The sequence below is a fragment of the Diorhabda sublineata genome, chromosome 4 (genome assembly GCF_026230105.1).
Source record: "Diorhabda sublineata isolate icDioSubl1.1 chromosome 4, icDioSubl1.1, whole genome shotgun sequence".
Lineage (NCBI taxonomy): Eukaryota > Metazoa > Arthropoda > Insecta > Coleoptera > Chrysomelidae > Diorhabda > Diorhabda sublineata.
The window spans coordinates 215511-236099 of NC_079477.1; the positions used below are offsets into that span (position 1 = coordinate 215511).

General features: G+C 31.9%; 1 protein-coding gene across 2 annotated transcripts in view; it reads left to right on the forward strand.

Moving 5' to 3' along the window:
* The first annotated feature begins 1518 nt into the window (after positions 1–1518).
* Positions 1519–20589, forward strand: part of LOC130442549 (uncharacterized) — a 375907-nt gene continuing 356836 nt past the window's right edge. The window contains exons 1-3 of one of the 2 annotated variants that reach the window (XM_056776740.1): positions 1519–1760; positions 4152–4522; positions 11259–11581. In XM_056776740.1, the coding sequence (XP_056632718.1) occupies positions 11375–11581 (207 nt within the window). In that variant the 5' untranslated portion in view covers positions 1519–1760; positions 4152–4522; positions 11259–11374. The remainder of the gene's footprint in view (positions 1761–4151; positions 4523–11258; positions 11582–20589) is intronic. The other variant, XM_056776739.1, reaches the window with a different exon arrangement.

Consider the following 20589-nt stretch of genomic DNA (forward strand, 5'->3'; position numbering starts at 1 on the left):
AAATCTACGAGGGTTGTTCATAAAATAAAATTCCTAACGAGCTGCGGACGCTTCCATTCGATTTTCACACGAATTACGCTCCGTGATTAATTTTTGTATGCAAAAAACGTTCCTCCAGTAGCCATTCAAGGTATACGAAGAAAAGTGTATTATTATGTAACATATTGGAGTAGTGATAGATGGAATACTGTCGCAAACCTCCCTTTCAGCCCAGATTTGGTACCCGGTGATAACCATTGGAAATGGAAATGGAAAAATTCGTTGAGAACCTCGTATAGAAGAATATAAAAATCTAATTAAAATTCTCCCTCTGTGTATATCTATATTATTCGATGCGACTTACTATTTTCTAATAATTTATAGGTAGAAACTTGTACTTTGGCTCTTCTCTATAGCTGCGGATCTTGAATAAATCAGTTATATTCTGATTAACGTCGAAATTAATCACATTATGTACTATTCAAGAATATAAGACGTGACACAGATAGGAAAAGACTGCGGGAAAAGTTTTCCGAAATACGGTAATTTGCGAACAATTTCTTCGATCCAAATTACAAAAACTTCCACCATTATTCTACCTTAACCCAAGTTGTCATCAGAAGTTTTATGGAACAACTTTTTTTCTCTCATTGTTTGAGTTAAAATGTGTCGCGAGATATAACGTGTTTAAATGTAAATTACGATAAATACATAGATTTGTTTTACTCTAAACCGACATTGCACGCCATTACTTTTAACATGAAATTAATTAATATTGTCTAGTGAAAATAAAACTACAAGTTTTTATGTATCAGTCAAATGTGACTCGGATAGTTCCGAAACATCGAGAGACTGAAAGATTTAATAAGACAATCTAAACAACTACACCTGCAGACAATAGACTTGTAACAGAAAGCTTGAACAAGAGTTAGCTTAAGCGCGAAATGTAAAAGTACAAACCGTGAAGAAAGTTTCGAGAAATTCTGGAATTAGAACTGAAGTACCTGAAGCTGCAGCTCAACTGACCAGGGAATTACACGGTGTTTCCTGCTAGGTTAAGATTAGTGTAATGTGGACGAGGAGTCCAGATGTAAGTACTACATATGGTAAGAAGGATTTATCATGTTGTGAGGGGAATATCTTTAAGAGATCACATGGAATTGGTACTATTAGATATGGGATTACGTATAATAAATTAAAGAGATTTTAGAGCTACGTCTTATTAACGGATTAGTGTTAATGTATGATAAAACACGTCTTCATGTAATTAGTAGCTGATCCTGAACTAATCCTTACTATTTCGAAATGTTTTCAGGTTATGTACTGTCCTGTATTTTTTAAAAAACAACTTTTCATTACATTATATTATAAAAAATAGTTTTCACTTGATTTTAAGTATTATCTATAATTTCACAACTCTAATATTTGGAAAAATTTTCTATTATAAATGTTAATAACAGACGACGTCAATTGTGGGTGATATAGTAACACGCTGTGCGCACGACGACGTCTCTGGAGAAACGATGCCGGCAGACGCTCATTCCGGGTTGCGACGCGATCGCGTGATCATCCCCACTGTTGCCCCCTTTTTTATTCTGGAGTATCACGTTTTTTTTTATGTTTACGAGAAACGAACATATGTTATAGTGTAATTTTTGACATGAGTATTTTTTTTAGAAGAAAAAAATACTTTTTTGAGTGTTGAATTTGTGGTTTATAGTGAGGCTGCTTTTTTGTAATTTTTATACATGTGGAATATCAACTATATATTGCTGAATAAAGTGAGTCGTGATAAATTACAAAAATATATTTAAATTTAGATAATATTAAGAAAATAAATTTTTTTATTCGATTTAATTAACTGCTGTAATATCATAGATTTTTTAATAGCTTCGAAGTAAATAAATTAATCAATATTTTATCTATTCAGTTGGGGGGCTATAATAAACATCTGATTTATTTACTAAAAGATATTTCTCGTTCATATTTATCTATTAACTTTATTAACAATACAATAGTAGTTTCACTAAAGGTAACTGTGTATTTGTTTGATAAATAACTGGAGTAGTTGTAGTTTTCGACAAATTTTGGATATCTTCATCAAAAATCCTTCTAAATTCCAAGTATTTATTCAAACTCCACCAATATGAGGTGTTTGCTTTGCATTGAAAGAGCATCAACTGAAACCTTCCAGTCATAATCTATTTTTGAATATTTTCTATATTCGTATCAGTCTGTGAATCGAATAGTTGCGAGATATCGAAAGATTTAATGGAGAAGACTTGTAACAAAAAGCTTTAACAAGAAGCTGAATCTCTAAATGTAAGAGTACCTTCACAAACCGTGAAGAAAGTTTTAAGAAGTTTTGGAATCCCTGACGCTGCAGCACAACTGACCAGGAAACACCGTACAACCAAGTTTAAATTCGCTCGAGAATTTGCGAAGTGGAATGTTCAAGATTTGAGTAATGTAGTATTTACAGATTTTGTCTAAGTAAAATATGGTTCGGGGTATATTCCTTGCAAAATATATTCTATTTTCTATAATCGATCTCAAAATCGAGTATAAAGTTTTTTTTATTCAGTTCATACTGTACTTTAACATCGATAATATTTAAATTCAACACATTGGCTGAATTTCCATTGGTGTTTTCCATATGGATATATTCTCATCATTTTGTCGTCGATCTAATAGAGATTTGGGTGGATTTAATGTTCCTATAGATATAGTAATAGTCCCGGGGCAATAATAGTTTATATAGAGAGAATAACCACATTCGAATCGGCGTTTACACGATTCGAAATTGTTTCAAATTTGCATCACGAAATAATGTTCTTTCAGATCTGTAAACTTTTTACCGAATGATATTTTCACTGAAAATTATTTTTAATGTAGATTCGCCGATAATACGATCCAAAACTAATTTATACCGAGTTTTGAATTTGATTCTTGTTGTTTTTCTGAAATTATTCTTCCTCAACAAATTATTAATTCATTAGACTGACTGGACGAATATTGTGAATAAAACGGATGTAGAAGAATCCGTAATCAATCAGTAAATTTTGTATATCAAATTATACCAATTACGATGTTTTGGTATTCAATATAATTCCCAAGAAAATATATAATAAAAGTCATTATCATATTTTTTGTGGTTTAGCTTCTGGTCTTTTCGTGTTGTTGTTATCATTCTTTATTTTGTATTTGATGTTTCTACTTTTGTTTTTATTGTATACGTGAGAATAAATCTTAACAGAATCCCGTGCGACTTCCTGTTTTTTAGAGATTTTTCTACTATCTGTAAATAGATAGAACTTTTATTTTTATTATTATTTATTAACATATATATCGACAGTATAAATATAAATTTTAAGCTAAAAATTTAAGTATTCTGAACACCCACGCATTTCTTCCACGATTCCGACTGATTGGCTTTTCTGAAAACAAAAAAAAAATTAGCGCCGTTTGGAAATTGGACTTTCGGTAGACATTTGAAGTTGCGAATTTTGCGTTTTATTTTTATTTTTTGCACTGAGAAATCAAAATTTCAGGAATTTTCTATTAATAACAGTTCAATTTATGTGTTGAATTTGAATTTGAACTCATTCGATCGAACCATTTTTGAGATACGATGAAGGATGAAGTTTGAAATACACAGTTTTGGAAAAAAAAAACGCATTTAAGTTCGTTTAAGTTTAAGTATGGTTAAGTTAAATATGTTTTGTATGCTTGCTTCGTATACTCGTCAGATTCTTTTCCGTGGTATATAGAAAAAAATCAGGACAAACTTGATGAAATTTCCAAAAGCATCTTTTAAAAATAATTTATTCGTGCTGGAATTCCGGGAAAGTCTTTATGAAAATAAGTTCGGCGTAGAAAAGAATCAGAAAATTGATAGGGTTTGCTGGTACTAAAAACAAGAAACTTCAAACTTGCTCAAATTTCTATGAGAAACCTATTCAAGCTTTGCAGAAATTTTAGGTTTATGGAGGTTATTTGTATGCATAAAAAACTCGTGACTTTGGTAGACTTTCCTATTTGCTAATTATACATAATTTCAAATTTGATTTTTTCACGTCAAAGTTCTCTGTTTATTACAAATTCCTTTTAAAACTTGTATTATTTATAAATATTAATAAAATAGGATTTAACATCTCGACTTCTTGTTTTAGGTCGACTGAATTTCCTGCGGTGGCTTTAACAGACATTTCCACGTCCTTTTTCCATATCTACGAGCCACTGAAACATATCCTTCAGTCTCCATATCTTTTTCTGTCCACTATCTTTATCGAAAACGCTGTTCGAGTAAAACAAGCGAAATTCGTGCTTCCAAGCTTTCATTTCTCAACTGAAGGAAAATCTTTCAAAGGGGATACTGATAAAACCGAAAAATCGTGCAACGATGTATATGTGAGTTTTGTGTGTTGTGTACATACTGTTGGAAGTTTTTGAATAATAAAAGTGCTCAGGGGTGTTTTATTGGTTAACCGCCTTTGCTGGAAGATACTGCTCTTATTAAATTTTCATTTCGGAATGGTTGGAGGTGAGTTTTTAAAAATTAAACGGTTACATGTACAGAATGTTCGAAAATATTCATTTAATAACTATTAAAACCCTTTTTTAAATTAGAGTACACGCAAATTGTCACCTTGAAACAAATTGTGATTTGACGTTCTTCATAATTTTCGATATAAAAGTTTGATTACAAATTACTGAGAACAAGTAACTCAATTTCCAGATTAAATGACGGAAATGTCGAAAAAAAGAATTCGTTATGGCTTGTGTCCATTCAGGCAACAAATTCCATGCATTGGAATGATTGTTGGAGGGATTTTCTATAAAAGAAGGTCTTTCATATGAACCAAGTAGCATTGCACGCAGTGTTTTTTTCAGTTAGGATTAGAATTTCTGAAAGGTAGAAATGGGGATGTAATTCAATGGAATGGGAGGAGGAATGTTTCCGAATTATCAAAAAATTAGAGGTTAAAGCAGTAATAATATATCAAAAAGTAATGACATTAATAAATAAAACAAATATTGTGGATATTATTTAAATATTTTCAATTTTTTAAACTTATCACATCGGAATATTATTTTTTTTTTTCTATTTTTCGATAAAACAAAACGTGTGTCCGCGAAACTTCGTTCGATTAACGCCATATATAGGAAAATATTCAACCAGTTTGGTTAAGCAGAGAGTTTTTAATTTAAATTTCTAGTACCCTTCATATAGTCCTGAAATTTTTGAAAAATAATTATATTTCAAACGATTATTTGAACGATCATTACAAAACAACTCTTTTCACGTTTTCATTTATTTAAACGTACAAATATGTGTACAAAGCGTTTTTTTTTCATTCCAATTCCAACTGACAAAATTAACAAGTGATTTGAAACTAATAATGTAATGACAATAATGGAAAGAAATGTTGACATATGTATCTACATAGTTTTAAATATTATTCAACAAATAAAATTTTATTCTTAATTGATTATTAAATTTTCATAGTTTTCTATCGAATTATCTAACACTCCACCTTCTCATATAATATATCATTTTCTGTGTATTATTTTCATCATAAGTTTCTTGTTTTCATTTCAAATGAGCAGATTTGAGAGTAAAACATGGTATTAACATTAAAGCGGACTTGATTGCCGACAAAACTACTGCGATTTCCATTTCCAGTTACCAAAAAGAACCTTTTTCTTTCCCAGTTGTGATGGAGCTACTAAGAACCCAACAGATTATGCAGAATGTTTGACAGCTGCTCTTTGTATTTTTCTTCCAGCTTGCTAGTGTATATTTAAAGCCAAAAAGACAAGTTTTCTCTTAGAATTCTCAGCTTATTTTATATTTCCAATACCCTAACTATGTACATCATAAATATGATTATTTTGGAATGTATACGAGGCTGAATTTCTCTTGATGATTCTTGAATCGAGCCAAGCAAAAAATTCCCAGATTACCGCGTTCTTAAAGGATTTCTCACGAACGTTAATGAAAAACTCGCGAAATCTTTGGAATTAAAACAGAAAGCAAAAAAGAAAAAACTAAAAGCCTTAGTCTCCTTTGCAACTTTTCAATGCACAGCCTTCTGGTATTCGACGCGGTCATTCAGCAGAACTGTGACAACAAAAACTGGAAAAAAGTTATTATTAAAAACTTCGTTGAAAACTTCCTGCGCTTGCCAGAAGTTGTCTCAAAATTCCAAACCTCAAATTTATTAAAAAGAAAAGTTTTTTTTTGTATGCAGCTGAGTGCTTTCGTAGGATGAAAAAGAAAGTGGATGGAAATTGGATGAAGATGAATAGAGTTGCACCTTGGAACATTGAAATAATTCTAACGGAATTCGAATCACTTGACATTCCATATTATCAAACGAGGTTATATCAAATTAAATGATATTAATACAGAACCAAACAATACGTTTTTGGGTTTAAACAACTTTCTAAATTAATATACAACCTATTAAAAGCGATTTTTCAAATAATTTTCAAGATTCCTGAATAATATATAGGATTAACGAAGACTTCTGTAGTGACCTAAATGGAAACTCAATTGATCCGCGTCTTACAATTCATCTTCTATCTTGTCGGAACCAAATACTTGTATCCAAGTATTCATTATTATTTGGATGATTATTTACCCGAGTCCAGTACCGAGAATTGTGTTAATTCACAGTACCACTTAAATAAAACGTCGACTCCAGAATATTTTGATCTGAAGATTTTACTAAATTTCAAGCGTTACTTAGTATCATCTCCAAGAGATTCCGAGCATATTTTCAGTTGATAACTAGCAGTATGTACTAGATCTATAACTGAGATAACATGTGATTATTTGTTTTCGATGATATTGACATAAAAATAATTGGAAACCATATTTTTTATGGATCTTTAGCCGACATTTTCTTTCTCATTCAACATTCGTTCTATTAGAAACTGAAAATTCCGAAAACTTGATCTAAAACTTAATACGTTCGATCCTTAAGTCGTCTTCGTAGTCACTTCCATGAGTTCTAAGGTTCCTCCGTGAATGGAAGGTAATAAAAGCTTCGATATAATTATGAACGCTGTTCGAGTAAATTTCATAAGCATGCAAACTAATCTTAAGTGGCTTAACTGCTTTGAAGTGGTTTACGCCATATTACAGAAAATTCTCCCATTTCATGTATATCCGTACTATATAATAGTTTGAAAACACTGCCAATAATTTGACCAACGCCGCCACCGAACTTCAAATAGGGCTTCCCATTTGGCTCGGTTTTGGTATTACATAGTTATGTTGGTAAAATATTAGGCCAAATGATCATTTCAAACTATATTCAACGTCTAAAATTGAGAATTAAACTATAAATATCAAAATATTCCAACTATATACAAGTTCTACGAGGTATATTCAGAAAGTAAGTTTGGTTATATGAAAAAACAGATAAATATTTCGGATTTGGAAATATCTACAACTGTTTTACTAATAAATAGCTTCTGAAATTATAAGATCATCGATGATTGAAAGATTTAAGGAGGACGATCAACCAAGCGTCCACCAAATCCCTGTAGGAGTGAGCAAAGTTTTCGAAATTTCGCTTTTTCAATAACAATTCCATTTCCATTTGCGAAAACTTCAGAGCAAGAGCATCAATTGTTAATTTACGATTTTTGCTCTTTCCATTGAACAGTCCGATTTAAGGCTAGATGTACATTTCTTCTAATGAAGTCAGCGCTTGCTCGTAAATGCGATTCCATCACTTATATTGAGAATACACCTCGTATTTAAACGTGTAATACTCCGGGGGCTCTGTATTTGATGTCTCTTGGTACATATTTGGTTTGCAACAATTATAGATGTCGTTCTACGTAATGATCACTTTGTACTTGGAAAATATAGGAGCGGAATATTTTCTAAAAAAGGGGTATCACTTATTTAATTTGCTTTTATTTAATTATTCCATTTAATTGAAAAAAAAAAATAGCTCCGATGTTTTGAAATATGGATTTAAGGCTGTTTGAGTTATTTGAACACTCTTTGCCTGTAGCGTACGACAAATATTTTAAATAGTTCTTGGCGTTATAACAAAGACATAGCCTGAAGTATTAATAACTCGCTTTTCCGGTGCTTGGACAGAAAAAAAAACTATCAAATATTCATCAGCTTCTAGAAACATCGTTTATAAAGTTGTGTTTTCCGGAAAGTGAGTAAATTATTAATGAGTCGTCGAGTCGGACAGTTTTTTACCAGGTACGTATTTTTCTAAATCTTGAATTTTACATTCGTAATCTGCCATTTGGGCAGACGTATTGCAGAGACAGAAATGCTACACAATGAAGTGCTAGCAAAAGAAAGTTCACCAAGAGAGGTTAATTACTACCAAGATGTTATATAAACAAAAATACCTCAGAAAATATCTTATAAACAGCTACGAGCACGTTCTTGGCTAAAGAAGTAAAAAAAGAAAAAAAATGGAGGTAAAGATATCGAAAGAAATAGTGATACAAAGTGTCCCCTATTAACATATCGTCTCGGATTACCTATTTTTTGTCTCAAATTAATGTGACTGTGAGGTACCTTAGATTTACATACCTAATTTCCAGTTATTATTCTATTCTTTAATATTTATAACTTAAGCCAAGTTGTACACTGACCTGATGAGAACCAACGTCATAATTGAGTGATTCCAAGTGTCTCTACACATTTCTATAATCAATTTTAGCTTTCGTATACAATAGGATTGATATTTAAGACAGCATATACACAGTGGGTTCTTAATAGTTCGATATTCGTCGAGTACGGTAGTCGGATTATTTAAACCAAATTCAATTAATAGTTTCTTCCAAAGTAATGAATTGGTTAGGTTAGGTTACGTTAGGTTAGGTTAGGTTAGGTTAGGTTAGGTTAGGTTAGGTTAGGTTTAAGTTTTTTTAAGTTTTAAGTTTTTAAGTAAAAAAGTAGAATATGAAGAATGTGGTCATCATTAATGTCATTTTCTAAATAATAATTCAATAAGAAAACCTCATTAATCGAAGTATAGCGCATGGTATGGTTTGTTGTTAGAGATAATACTTCATACATTCGCATCAAGTGGTAAGTATATACCTCAGCGTTGATAGCTCGATCATCTGGACTGATTTTTAAGTACACTAAACTTTCATAGTCCCATCATGTGCACAACAAGACCTTCTGGTCTATCCGCGATGGATTCCGATAAAATTACCTTCACTTAACTTCTCATTTCCATTTTGTTGGGTTGTTTGAATACATTTTTTGGCTGTTGACTGTCAACCTATTTGCTTGAATCTCGGATAATTCATATAGTATCTTTAGAATCCGATAATTGGCGAGTTTTGGTGCAAGTTTGATTTTCTAATGATTTCTGTATAACCTCAATATACCATACAGGTGGAAGATCTTCAAGAGATGAATCACAATAAAATAGTTAAATCAACGCTGCGGCGTTTATTCATCAATTGTATCTTCACCTTCAATTACACTTTCTGTCACAGCTGCTTTAAACTTTAGCTTCCAATGTTGTCCCAATAACTTTTATGTCATCGTAAAATTTTAAATAAACTAGTTTCGTACACTGCAACATATTGGTTACTATTCAATTATTTTTGGGTAGAATGTAATTTATCGAAGCGTAACTGTTAAATTGTGAAGCGGATCGCACCTAGCAGGTAAAAGGCATGTGCCCCGCGCCGCCATATTGTAAACAAACAGTGATTTGGTAAATGTAAATTGATTTCGTGTTGATAATAACTCATAGCTCTAGGATAAAGTAATACCGATCAATCAGGGACAGTTGACAATTTGAAAATAGTAAGATTGTGATTTAAAAGTTGCATTTCGATAGATTACTACCGAAAAATGATTGAATAGTAAGCGATATGTTCATAATCCGCGAGATAGACTATAATCTAACATATTTTTGTAAAGCGGTTATTAACGACAATTTACAACTTTCTCCCGCCAAAACTATGTAACTAATCACTACATTCGCTACAAGATTTTGTTTAATTTCACTCCCCTATCGTTCTACCAATAATTAATTACTCTTTTTTACTAAAACCATCTTTTGTATGAGACTCATACACCAGCGAAACGAGTGGATCGCGGATCGTTGCTCGGTCGTTGTAATACGGAGCCGATGCAGGTTTTTTTAGTTCTAAACTCCGGACGTAAACAACTATGAAAGGAGTAATTAAGATCTTTGAATTTGCAGAGAATGAATGTATCACTGGATGAGAAGGACTAGGTCTTAATGAAGTTTTATCGTTAGAGAGAAAGCTATTTAATCTTTGATAAAAAAATGCATTAGCTTTTTAGTAAGTTGAGTGATCTATTCGAAAAGGTTTCATATTTACGTATAATTTAGTCCAGTTCTAGTTTAATGGTATCATCCATATTCGCAAATATTTATTTATATTGGATAAATTTGAATAATAAAGCTTAGAGTTTCGTTAATAACATAATCTTCATTATATTAAAAAATTTTAGCTGTTGCTGACTACATGTGACATGATATTTTCAAAAATATGACCAGAAGACTTTTATTAGCTCTGGTTTCTGGGCTTCAGCCTTATAGGCGCGAAACAGAAACAAATGTGTTTACTAAGAAAAACTTCACTGAAAACCCACATTCTCTGCATATATAACAAAAATAATTTGGACAGTTTGAACCACGTCAAAAAATTTTGGATTTAATTTCATCACAGTATTATACGATTAATGTATAGGATCAAAAAAACTCGAGGGTGGATTTGATAAGACCAAGTTATTTAATAACCGTAGAATTTGCGGTAATTGAAAAAAAATTTCGTCAGTATCGAATTTTCTTTCTGTCGGTATCAAATTTATAAAGTGTTGACCCGATTTATCGATTTTTTCAAACCAAAACACTGTAATTTTTAGATATTCTGCGATGTACCTGAATTAATTCCAGACGCCCGATATTTTCATCAAACGTTTTGTTGTTTTTCCATAATCCTGCTGTCTCAAAAATATTAAAACTGCAAAGTGAACTTGGCGTTAAAATATTCATTTTTCATGAAGCAAGGTTTTTTTGTAAATTTTCTTTTATACTTTAGATTAATAGAAAAATTTGTTCCACATTTTCCAAGCCACAAAAACAAAAACCCAGTTGTGATAGAGTATGAAATTTATTGACAATTCTTTTATTCGTTCTTGCGTTTATTAGAAAATAGTTAAATATGAATATATGATTAGTAAAAGCGAAGTGAATTTCATTTATTGGGATTTTAATTTAATTTTTTCGTTTCAGACATGTGATGTATCGATTTCTGATCAACGAATGAATACAATACGAAGTAACTTCCACATTATTACTATTTGATAAATATTTACACACAACCTATCAAGTGCCAAATAATACGAAACATGTCAGAAAGCGCGTACAACTCCCCTTTGCTCACCAGGAGACTAACAGAATCGTGTTGTAGCTCTCCAGCTAGGAGTATAAGGAGCCACAATGCGGAAGACATGTCGGACTCCGAAGGAGAAAATGAAGTATTGGTAACGGAAATTCCAGGAACTCCAGATCAAACCATCATATCAGGCTGGTTGAAATTCAGAGATAACAAAAAAGTGAGTCGAAACTATTTTTTTTTGTATTAATTCGAAATTACTGTATTCCAATAATCATTTAAATTAACTATCTTATCAATAAGTACTACATTTCGCGTAAAACAGAAAAAATAATCTTAAAATTGATTCTACATACCAGTACTCTAATTTCAGCAAGAATATACAAAATAAATATTATTTCTACTAATATAAAAGATGATTATTCAATAGAAAATCTTTCTGAGATATTGAAGGATAACTGTTTAATATTAAAAGTCTGCGACTTCCGAAAAAAATTGAGATAAACAGTCACTTTCATGAGTGGCAGATTCACACACACACACACACACACACACACACACACGAGAATGCTCCAATAATACCTGACTTGACCTAAAGATGGCGTTAGTTGCTTGTAAAATACCACTGTATTAGAAAGTACATAACCTATATCAAGTTTGAAGACGCCAAGTTGTTTGGTTTCGGTTTGGCAGCCATCAATAGTGAATGTTTTCAGTGAATTTGTAAACATGGCAAAAATTGATCATCCTTATGTGATACAATATTTTCATTTGAAAGGCATTAGCCCAACCAATATAAAAGATGAGCTGGATTCTATTCTGGGTGAAGCTGTTTCTTCATTATCAATAGTAAAATATTTGGTAGCAGAGGCCGTACGACATGCGAAAACCTGCATCGTAGTGGTCGACCAAATGGGGTGACGACTACCAGAAATGTTGAAGAAGAAAATCCACGAAATGGTACTGGATGATCGTCGACTGAAAGTGCGCGAACCAGCAGACATATTAGGCATGTCAAAAAGTGCGGTACATCCCATATTAACTGAAAATTTGTACTTGAGAAAGCTGTGTGGAAGATGTTTTATAGAAATTTTTGCGCCGTTTGATAACCATGGATAAAACGTGGCTATAGAAACGAATATAACAATTAAAACAATGGACTAGAAAGGGAGAACCAGCTTCAAAGAAGACTAAGACTGCTCCATCTGCAGGCAAGGTCATGGCGTCGGTTTTTGTTATTCTTCTGGAATAATTTTCATAAATTATTTTGAAAAAGGAAAAAATATTAACGAAGAGTATTATTGCTAGGTTTGGGCAAAGAAATCGAGCAAAAACGACCGCTTTTCGTTAAAAAGAACGTGTTAAGACAATGTACCAGCTCATACCACAAAACTTATCCAACAACGCTAGCTAAAAGTAAATTATATTGATAAATTTATAAATTTTTTGTTGGACTAGGTACTTCTGGGACTATCCTCGTATGACTTGCCCTATATATTGATTAATACATTCAAAAAATATCCACCTCCACTGCATATACATCCTAGTCCTACATTTTTACTCTTAAGACTTAATCTAATCCCGCTTTAAGTAGATTTTATGGTATCTTCCCTAAGAAGATACAGATAAGTATACTCTCGAAAAGTATGAGCTACTTTCAACACAACTTTCACTTTAAAAAGGATTTCCGAAGATTTGAAGGAAAAGATTTTTAAAAACGAGACTAAAATTCATATTTACACTAAAATCACAGGAGATATCGGAATAGGAATAAGACGAGTGAATGTCACATACGAGGTCTGGCTATAAAATAACGAGACTGATTACGTAAAAGGTTTTCAATTTAAAAATATATTCCCCTCCGCTCGCCACATACCACTTCAGGAGCTCTGCCTTTTTTGCTTTACCGCTTCCATAGACTCAAATCGGGTCCCTTTATAACCTTTCAAGGAAATCTGAGCAGATCCGTTGTCGCGAGAGCTTTTGGCCATGAGTCAGATTTCTAGGCACCAGTTTCGACTTTTGTCGTGTGTAATTCATAGTGTCAAAATTTTTAACCGTTTCTTTAAAGCCTCGGCATTCGACGATCTGTACTTACGTACAATTTTGTTGATTTTGGTCACTATTTCCGGAGTTGAAACAGTTACAGGGCTACCTGGACGCTGATCATCCTCAGTGTTCTCTCGCACATCACGAAAGCGCTTACATCACTCAAAAATACGCGCACTAGATAGAGAATTGTCCCCGTAGACCTCTTGTAACAATTTATAACACTCAGTCGGAGTTTTTTTCAATCTAACGAGAATTTCGAGATTGATACGTTGGTCAAGTTTTTCGGTACTGCACAAATACTATAATAGTGACGGAAACGTGTTTTTGAACGTGCATAGACAACATATCGAGTTACGCAACGTCTAGGGCGCCCTCTCTAATAGCCAGACCTCGTACATCAAACTTGATGTACCCCATGATGCAAAAAATATCAGGAATGTGTCAAATTATTATCCAAATTTTGTGTATCACTTGAAAACGTTCTTTAATCAAATCATTTTTGAAATGTATTTGTAAAAAAATAATTCAATAGTTGCCCCGAAAAAAAAAACAACACGATTCACGATGGGATTTTAGTAAATATGAGATCTATGGAGTTTTCGAGCTTTATTTCAAAATTTTAATTAAAATAGATTAGATACAGGATATTCGGTCGACGTGCACTTTCCTATATTTTATCTACGTTGAGTTCACGTTGATTCATTCAGTTTACGGTAATTCTAAATAAAACATTTCGCTTCTTAAAACACCAAAATTCACTTCAGATAAACTTATAGAATATAAAATGATAGATGACTATTGGATTCCATGTGTGAATATTGTTAGAGCTCGAAGACAATTTTTGGTTTTCTATATCATCATTCAATATTATTGTATGTCAGTTATATTTATTCTGACTCGAATATTCAATTATCTGAGAAACATCCTTCGAATTTCTCGAATAATGATACGATAAAAGCACTCGACGCCCTTTTCGTAGTCCTTGAACGACATTCCCTTCGATTAAAAGTGAATCTAGATTAACCCGAAGACAAGATTATTTTCTAACGTAATTTTTCATTCGTATTTACTAGAGGAATCGAATAATATGAATCGAATATTCAATATCGGTATTTAATACGTTGACAGAATGCTGTAGGGTTCGAAAATTATACCCCGATTCAATATTTTAGCGACACCTCTGATTCGAGAGTCTCGTCTTTTCGACATGATACTCGACGTGAAATGTACGAGTTAGTGACACATTGATAGGAGACTAGAAGCGATTATGTTTAATACATAAATAAATTTACATTCTTATTAAATATGCATTAGAAATTTCGCATTGGGAAACTTTGCGCAAAGAAAACAAATATAGGGGATAGGGGAAATTACGAAACGTAGTATCGGAGCGACAATAATTTCGAAAAAAAAAAAGAAATTCTTCCAACAAATAATAACTTGATACCAAATTAATAGTCCAAACACGGATAGATTCGATTTGGAATATTTGTTGGTGGAAAAAATTGTTTTTTCTTAGGTTAAAATTATGTTCTGATAAATTTCTTTAATTCTATTGATTAATATAGATACGCAAACTATCTTTCTTCAAAAAATTATTAAAAAAACTAAATTTAAAACAGAAGACACTCAAAATCAAGGACATTTAGATGCATTAATATCTAAAATATCGCGATTGGATTCGTCTATTCAAATTTTCGAAGCTAAATTTGCTTTCAACATCTCATTTAAGTGACTAATCTCAACTTTATTTACTCAATGTAACAACGTATTTAATTTTGTGTGCTCAAAGCTTAATGAATATCAGTTGGATTTCCGCTTTATTCACAATGACTCGACTTCCTTGGTTCCATAATTTATATTAGAGTCGTGATCTTTCTTAGTATTATTTCTATATCAATAAATACGCATAAATTATTGAATTTTTTGTAAAATATACGATAAATCATTCAAAAATTCAGTACATCTGAAAACTAGAATGATGTGATTCCGCCCTGCAGCCGGCCCTGTCTGAATTTAGAAGAATTCTAAAATTCGGTGAACTTTGATGTTTTTTTTAACTTTTTATTACAGCAAGCGGTTTATTTATACGGTTTGTTTTAAACAATTTCTAGATCTATTTTGTTTCTTTATTTTGTAGAACTTTTAGAATTCTTTTGAGATATATATGTAAATAAGGATGTTCTGTGGTGAAGTTCAGTAACTTTATTATAAATAATCGTAGTGAACAGATCGAAATATAAAGTTAAGTAAATTATTTAAGTTAAATAAGCGATAGTGATAAGTGAATTATTATAAGTTAGTTAAGTGTAGTGTAGGATATTTGAATAAATTGAGATCGTAATAGACAGTATTCATTAATTCACCCCACGAGTAGAAGTAGTATAAATAAATAAGATAGAAATTCATATTCTAATAGAATTTTCATGATTATATGAGAAAACATCAATATAAAAATAGTTTTAATCGCTTTATATGCAAACGAGTGCGTTTACATGAACATTTAAAGCACTTAAGTCAAAATAAGTTGCGTTTTTTCCTTAATCCCACCGTGGAAATGAATATTTAGAAAAAACCATGAAAAATGTAGATTTTTCGATTTTCTAGAGTTAAAAAAAACGAAGAAACCTCGAAAGTATGAAATGATCTAATTGAAATTTCTCTTTTTTCGATCGAAGCAACACAAATTGATAAATGACATTTATATTTAAACTATTTAAACGTATTGTGATTCAAAATTGACACACACCGAATGTAAAAGACATTGTATATTACACGCCGTTCCGAACATTCATTCGCACAATAGAACTGCAGTATTTCAGGTAGTCCAACAACGATCAGACCATAAACTTTTCAACCAATTTACAGGATTCGAAATACGCTTCCGTGTTAACCATGGAAACACTAAATAGATCCCTGACAAAATAAAACGCCGACGACAATTCAACTTGAAATATTTACCGTTAAAAATACGATACTGGGATTCAATTGAAACTCAGTAAATGCGATACCATTTCCCAGAACGTGACGAAAAAAAAAAAAAAAAAATACGTCAAAGGGTATTACGTACGACGAAAATATTAGCAGGTATTAATTGAAAGAATGTTAAATTATGATGAAAATATAGGTTTAATAGAAATACCGTAGAAATCAAAACTTCGCAACTCAATTCATCGACCGTAAAAAGTCGGTTGACCACATTAATATTCGGTTCGTTAATCTACAAGTTTTGTTTTGGCATCTCATTTCTTTTCATAAATAAACAACGAATATTCTTAAAGCCCACTCCATGTCTCTATGGATTTTACGGAGGTTTTGATTTTTGACAATTCCGAAAGGTAAATGCTTCCTATTCTATTTTATATTCACAAATTGAGAGTTCCTGAGCTTTAATGTTTCCAAAGTCGACATTAATTAGATGTAACCCGCCTAGAGTAATAACTCTCGAAAGTGCCACGTAAGTTTGGTCGGATGTGAATACTGCAGAACCGATATCTATCAACGCAACGGGACTTTAAAGTACTTAAAACGTGATAATATATTTTAAAATTATCTTCAATCGTCAAACTAATATAATAATGAACGAAAACTTCATCATCCGAGGGTGTTATTTACCATAACCTCACTTTTAAACACGCTGCCATGCCAGCTACGTACTTATTTATCATATAGGATTACAAAGTTATTTATGTAGTTTGTCTTTCTAAGAAACTGGATTGAAATTGCAAAATATTTCAGTTTTTCCACACTAAACAGCAATTGTATTCATAATTTGAAGCTTCAATGTCTTCTAGAGGTACATTAAAGTTTTGATGATCGGTCAGATAGTGATTAGTTATAATTCTTGAAGTACCAGTTCAAATTGAATGAAATATACAATGCTTGCTTGGTTACTAGAAATACTTCTAGTTGTACGATGTTATAGGGGTCGAAAATAGCCTGAAATGCTTCTGCTGCTTTTTTTCTCGATTTGGCGGAGGCACCGCCTCGGTCCCATATATTAGAAAGGAAAAATTCTAATATTTGGCGGAGGAGATAGCGCGTACGCCAAATTTATGAATACATGGCATGGTAAAATGGTTTAATTTTTGTTTCGGTTTTAGGTTTCTTCTGATCGAAAATTGACATCCCGTTCTATTTCGGTATTGACCTGCAGAATTCGTAGAAATGAAAAAAAAATTAAGCACAAATTAACAAATTTCTTTGAAAAATCGATACAAAGAGATAGTTACAAGTTTTCGACTTATAGTCTTAGAAACAGCATTGCACATAGAGGGGTCTTCTCGGGGCAGGTTTTGCATAAGAACCTGATTCTTTTTGATGTATCCACGCCGTATAATATTAGAGGATCATTAGTAGGAATTGTAACTGATTCTAATTTGGTCATTCCTCCTTTCTTGATAAATCAGGTCACCGTTGCGTGTTTTTTATTCTCCAAGTAGGAACCTAGAGTAAACTGAATTTCCGCTATCAACAAATGTTCGATGTTTGCCAAGTGTAATATCTAGTTTTTTGTACCATCTGACAATTTCATTTCAAGTTATTTATTACAATCGATTTCTTTTCAAAATTCCATGTTTGCATCCCAAGTTCTCCCTCTTAGAAGCTTTGGTGTCCACGATCTAGTAGTAATAGTAATTCGTCCAGAGACAAATTTTCTTCCGGACATTTATCAATTTCATAAATAATTTTCTCTACTGACTTTTTTCTATTGCCATCGTCAGCCCTCTATCTGCAAGAATTTTCTCTATAGAGCATTCTCATGGGATTGGTGGTCTTTTTTCTGGCTTTCTCACGCTTCTTCTGCAATTTCAATGTTTCTTAACCTTGTTTCCATTCTTCATATAGTATAAATCATATATTATTAATATTTGAATAAATTCAATTAGATTATCAAGACTTCAATCGATATTTTGTGATTGGAGAGAGGGAAGAATGATTTCGAACCAGATTTTGAGTAAATTAGAAATATCTTGTACGATGATTTAAAACAATCGAAAGCATCGCAGCATGTAACTTTTACTTGAAATTGTAGCGTTTAATCTGATTCACGCCACGTTATACCATTCGGGTTCTAACCACGACAAATCCTCACTACAATTCGAATTACGAGAAATTGTGAACTGCAAATATGTAGCGAAACATCCATATACTCGACGAAATTAATTTCATACAATAAATTGAAACAAACACAGTATCAGGAGTGGGAAAAGAGAATATAGGGTCTCACTCAAGTTGAACATCGTTTCCCGTTTGTTAAGTTGGTATTTGAAGTATATGAATGTGATTTCGTTTCTAATCATCCTTGTATTGAATAAGGCATTAGAAAAAACATAAATCGAATTAAAATTAATATAAATAACAATGGAGAAGATTTTTAATTTTCGAAATCAGCCTCCGCAGAATTTTCGCGACTTGTATTTTCCATTATCTCAAGAAGAACGAATTCGTTTTCGCTCTTAAACGGGTTTCCCATTGTTTTCTCTTCTATTTGATTCCGTTTCCGCGTTTGCACTTGCTCTCCACTCTCCATCTCCACTTACTATGGAAGATTCAAACCTTATAATATACAACTCTTCACATCCAGCTCTCTCTGTACGTATGTATGTCTTTCCTTTTATATACACACACACGAAACTGTCGAAGCGAGATAATTGAAAATGTTTCAACAACTGATTTCATATTCATAACCTTTATTTCTGTATTTTCTTAAGAAAAGCGACTGGAAAGACTTTTGTTTGCGATTAGAACGGCGTAAAATCGACAACGAATTTCAATCAACTTTCTAATGTTTATATTTTGAATACAAAATTAACAATTCAGATAATTTTATGATAAGATAAAGTATAATAACATTTCAACAATGTGAATTTAATGACAAAATATCCAATCAGTGATAAGATTTGTTTGTTATTTTTCTCCATTGTACGTTAAGACTTTTTGTTTGCATCAATGGACTCTCCATTCCGCGATTTTTCGCCCATCTCACTACATCCTGGATGTCATGGGAAAGATTTAATTTTCTTCAGGGATATTTGCCTGTTAAAACGAAAATGAAAATATTTGTTCTAATTAGTTGTTTTTATTTGATAGTTGTTCCGTGATTTAAACTTTTGGTTTTTCGAGTAATAGAAAGATAAAACAAACATAAATAATTTAAAAGTTAAGTTAACCGCATCGAAACGACCAACATAAAACAATTGCGGTTAGAATCCAAAGCTGCACAAGACATGCGATTGCAGATTATCACGATATACTTGTAATTTACAGTTTAAAAATTCACGAACGCTTTGTATACTGCTAAACCAAATAATCCCAACGTTTTAATGTGTTATTTGTTAAACAATATCATTGTTCTTCAGAAGAAATTTTATTTGAATAGTTAAATGTAAAATATTGTTTACTTTCCGACTCATTCTGTTCGAGAACATTTGCGTTATCGAATCGGAATAAATAAGTAGAAAAAACACAAAAGGAAATTTTTAATTTTACTTACGAAGCAGGTTTTCAATCGAAGATTTTCTCTTTAGTACAATAGAGGTTGAATAAAGTTTCGTCACTTTTTGTTGTTGATGTAGCTAAAGAATTGCGTTTTTATTTCATCGGTTGATCGGATCATCCTCTTATCTTTTAGAATTGGAACGACCTTCTACATATAAAACATTCCATTTTCTCCTATATTTATATGCGTTGTATCAAATATTTATTACTGCTTTTCTTATATCGCATTTGATTAATATCTCCACCTCAACAAACTCGGTGAAAACTACAAATACCAACTACATTTAGAGATATTTTTGCTCAATCTTGATTGAATCCTTACAATTTTCGTAAATTTGGGTTCTGGAAGGTTTTTTTCAAGTTTTTCATGATAATATACATGCATTTCTGGACTCTATTTCTTCTGATAGTACTTATACATTAAGGAAATATCTTTCGCGTTGTTATTTTCCACCCAGAACATAATACATCTCAAATCTCCATTTGATAAGTTCTTTTATAAAATCTTGGTAATATTTCGAGTTATGATTACCTAAAAAATTTTGTACAACGTTCACAAAACATTTTTAGGTTAGTTTCTTTCCAAAACTCTTATCCTTTACCATCCCATTCGCAAATGAAACAGTTATAACTATATTTCAAACGAAAGTGCAATTACTACAAATTTTCCAACAA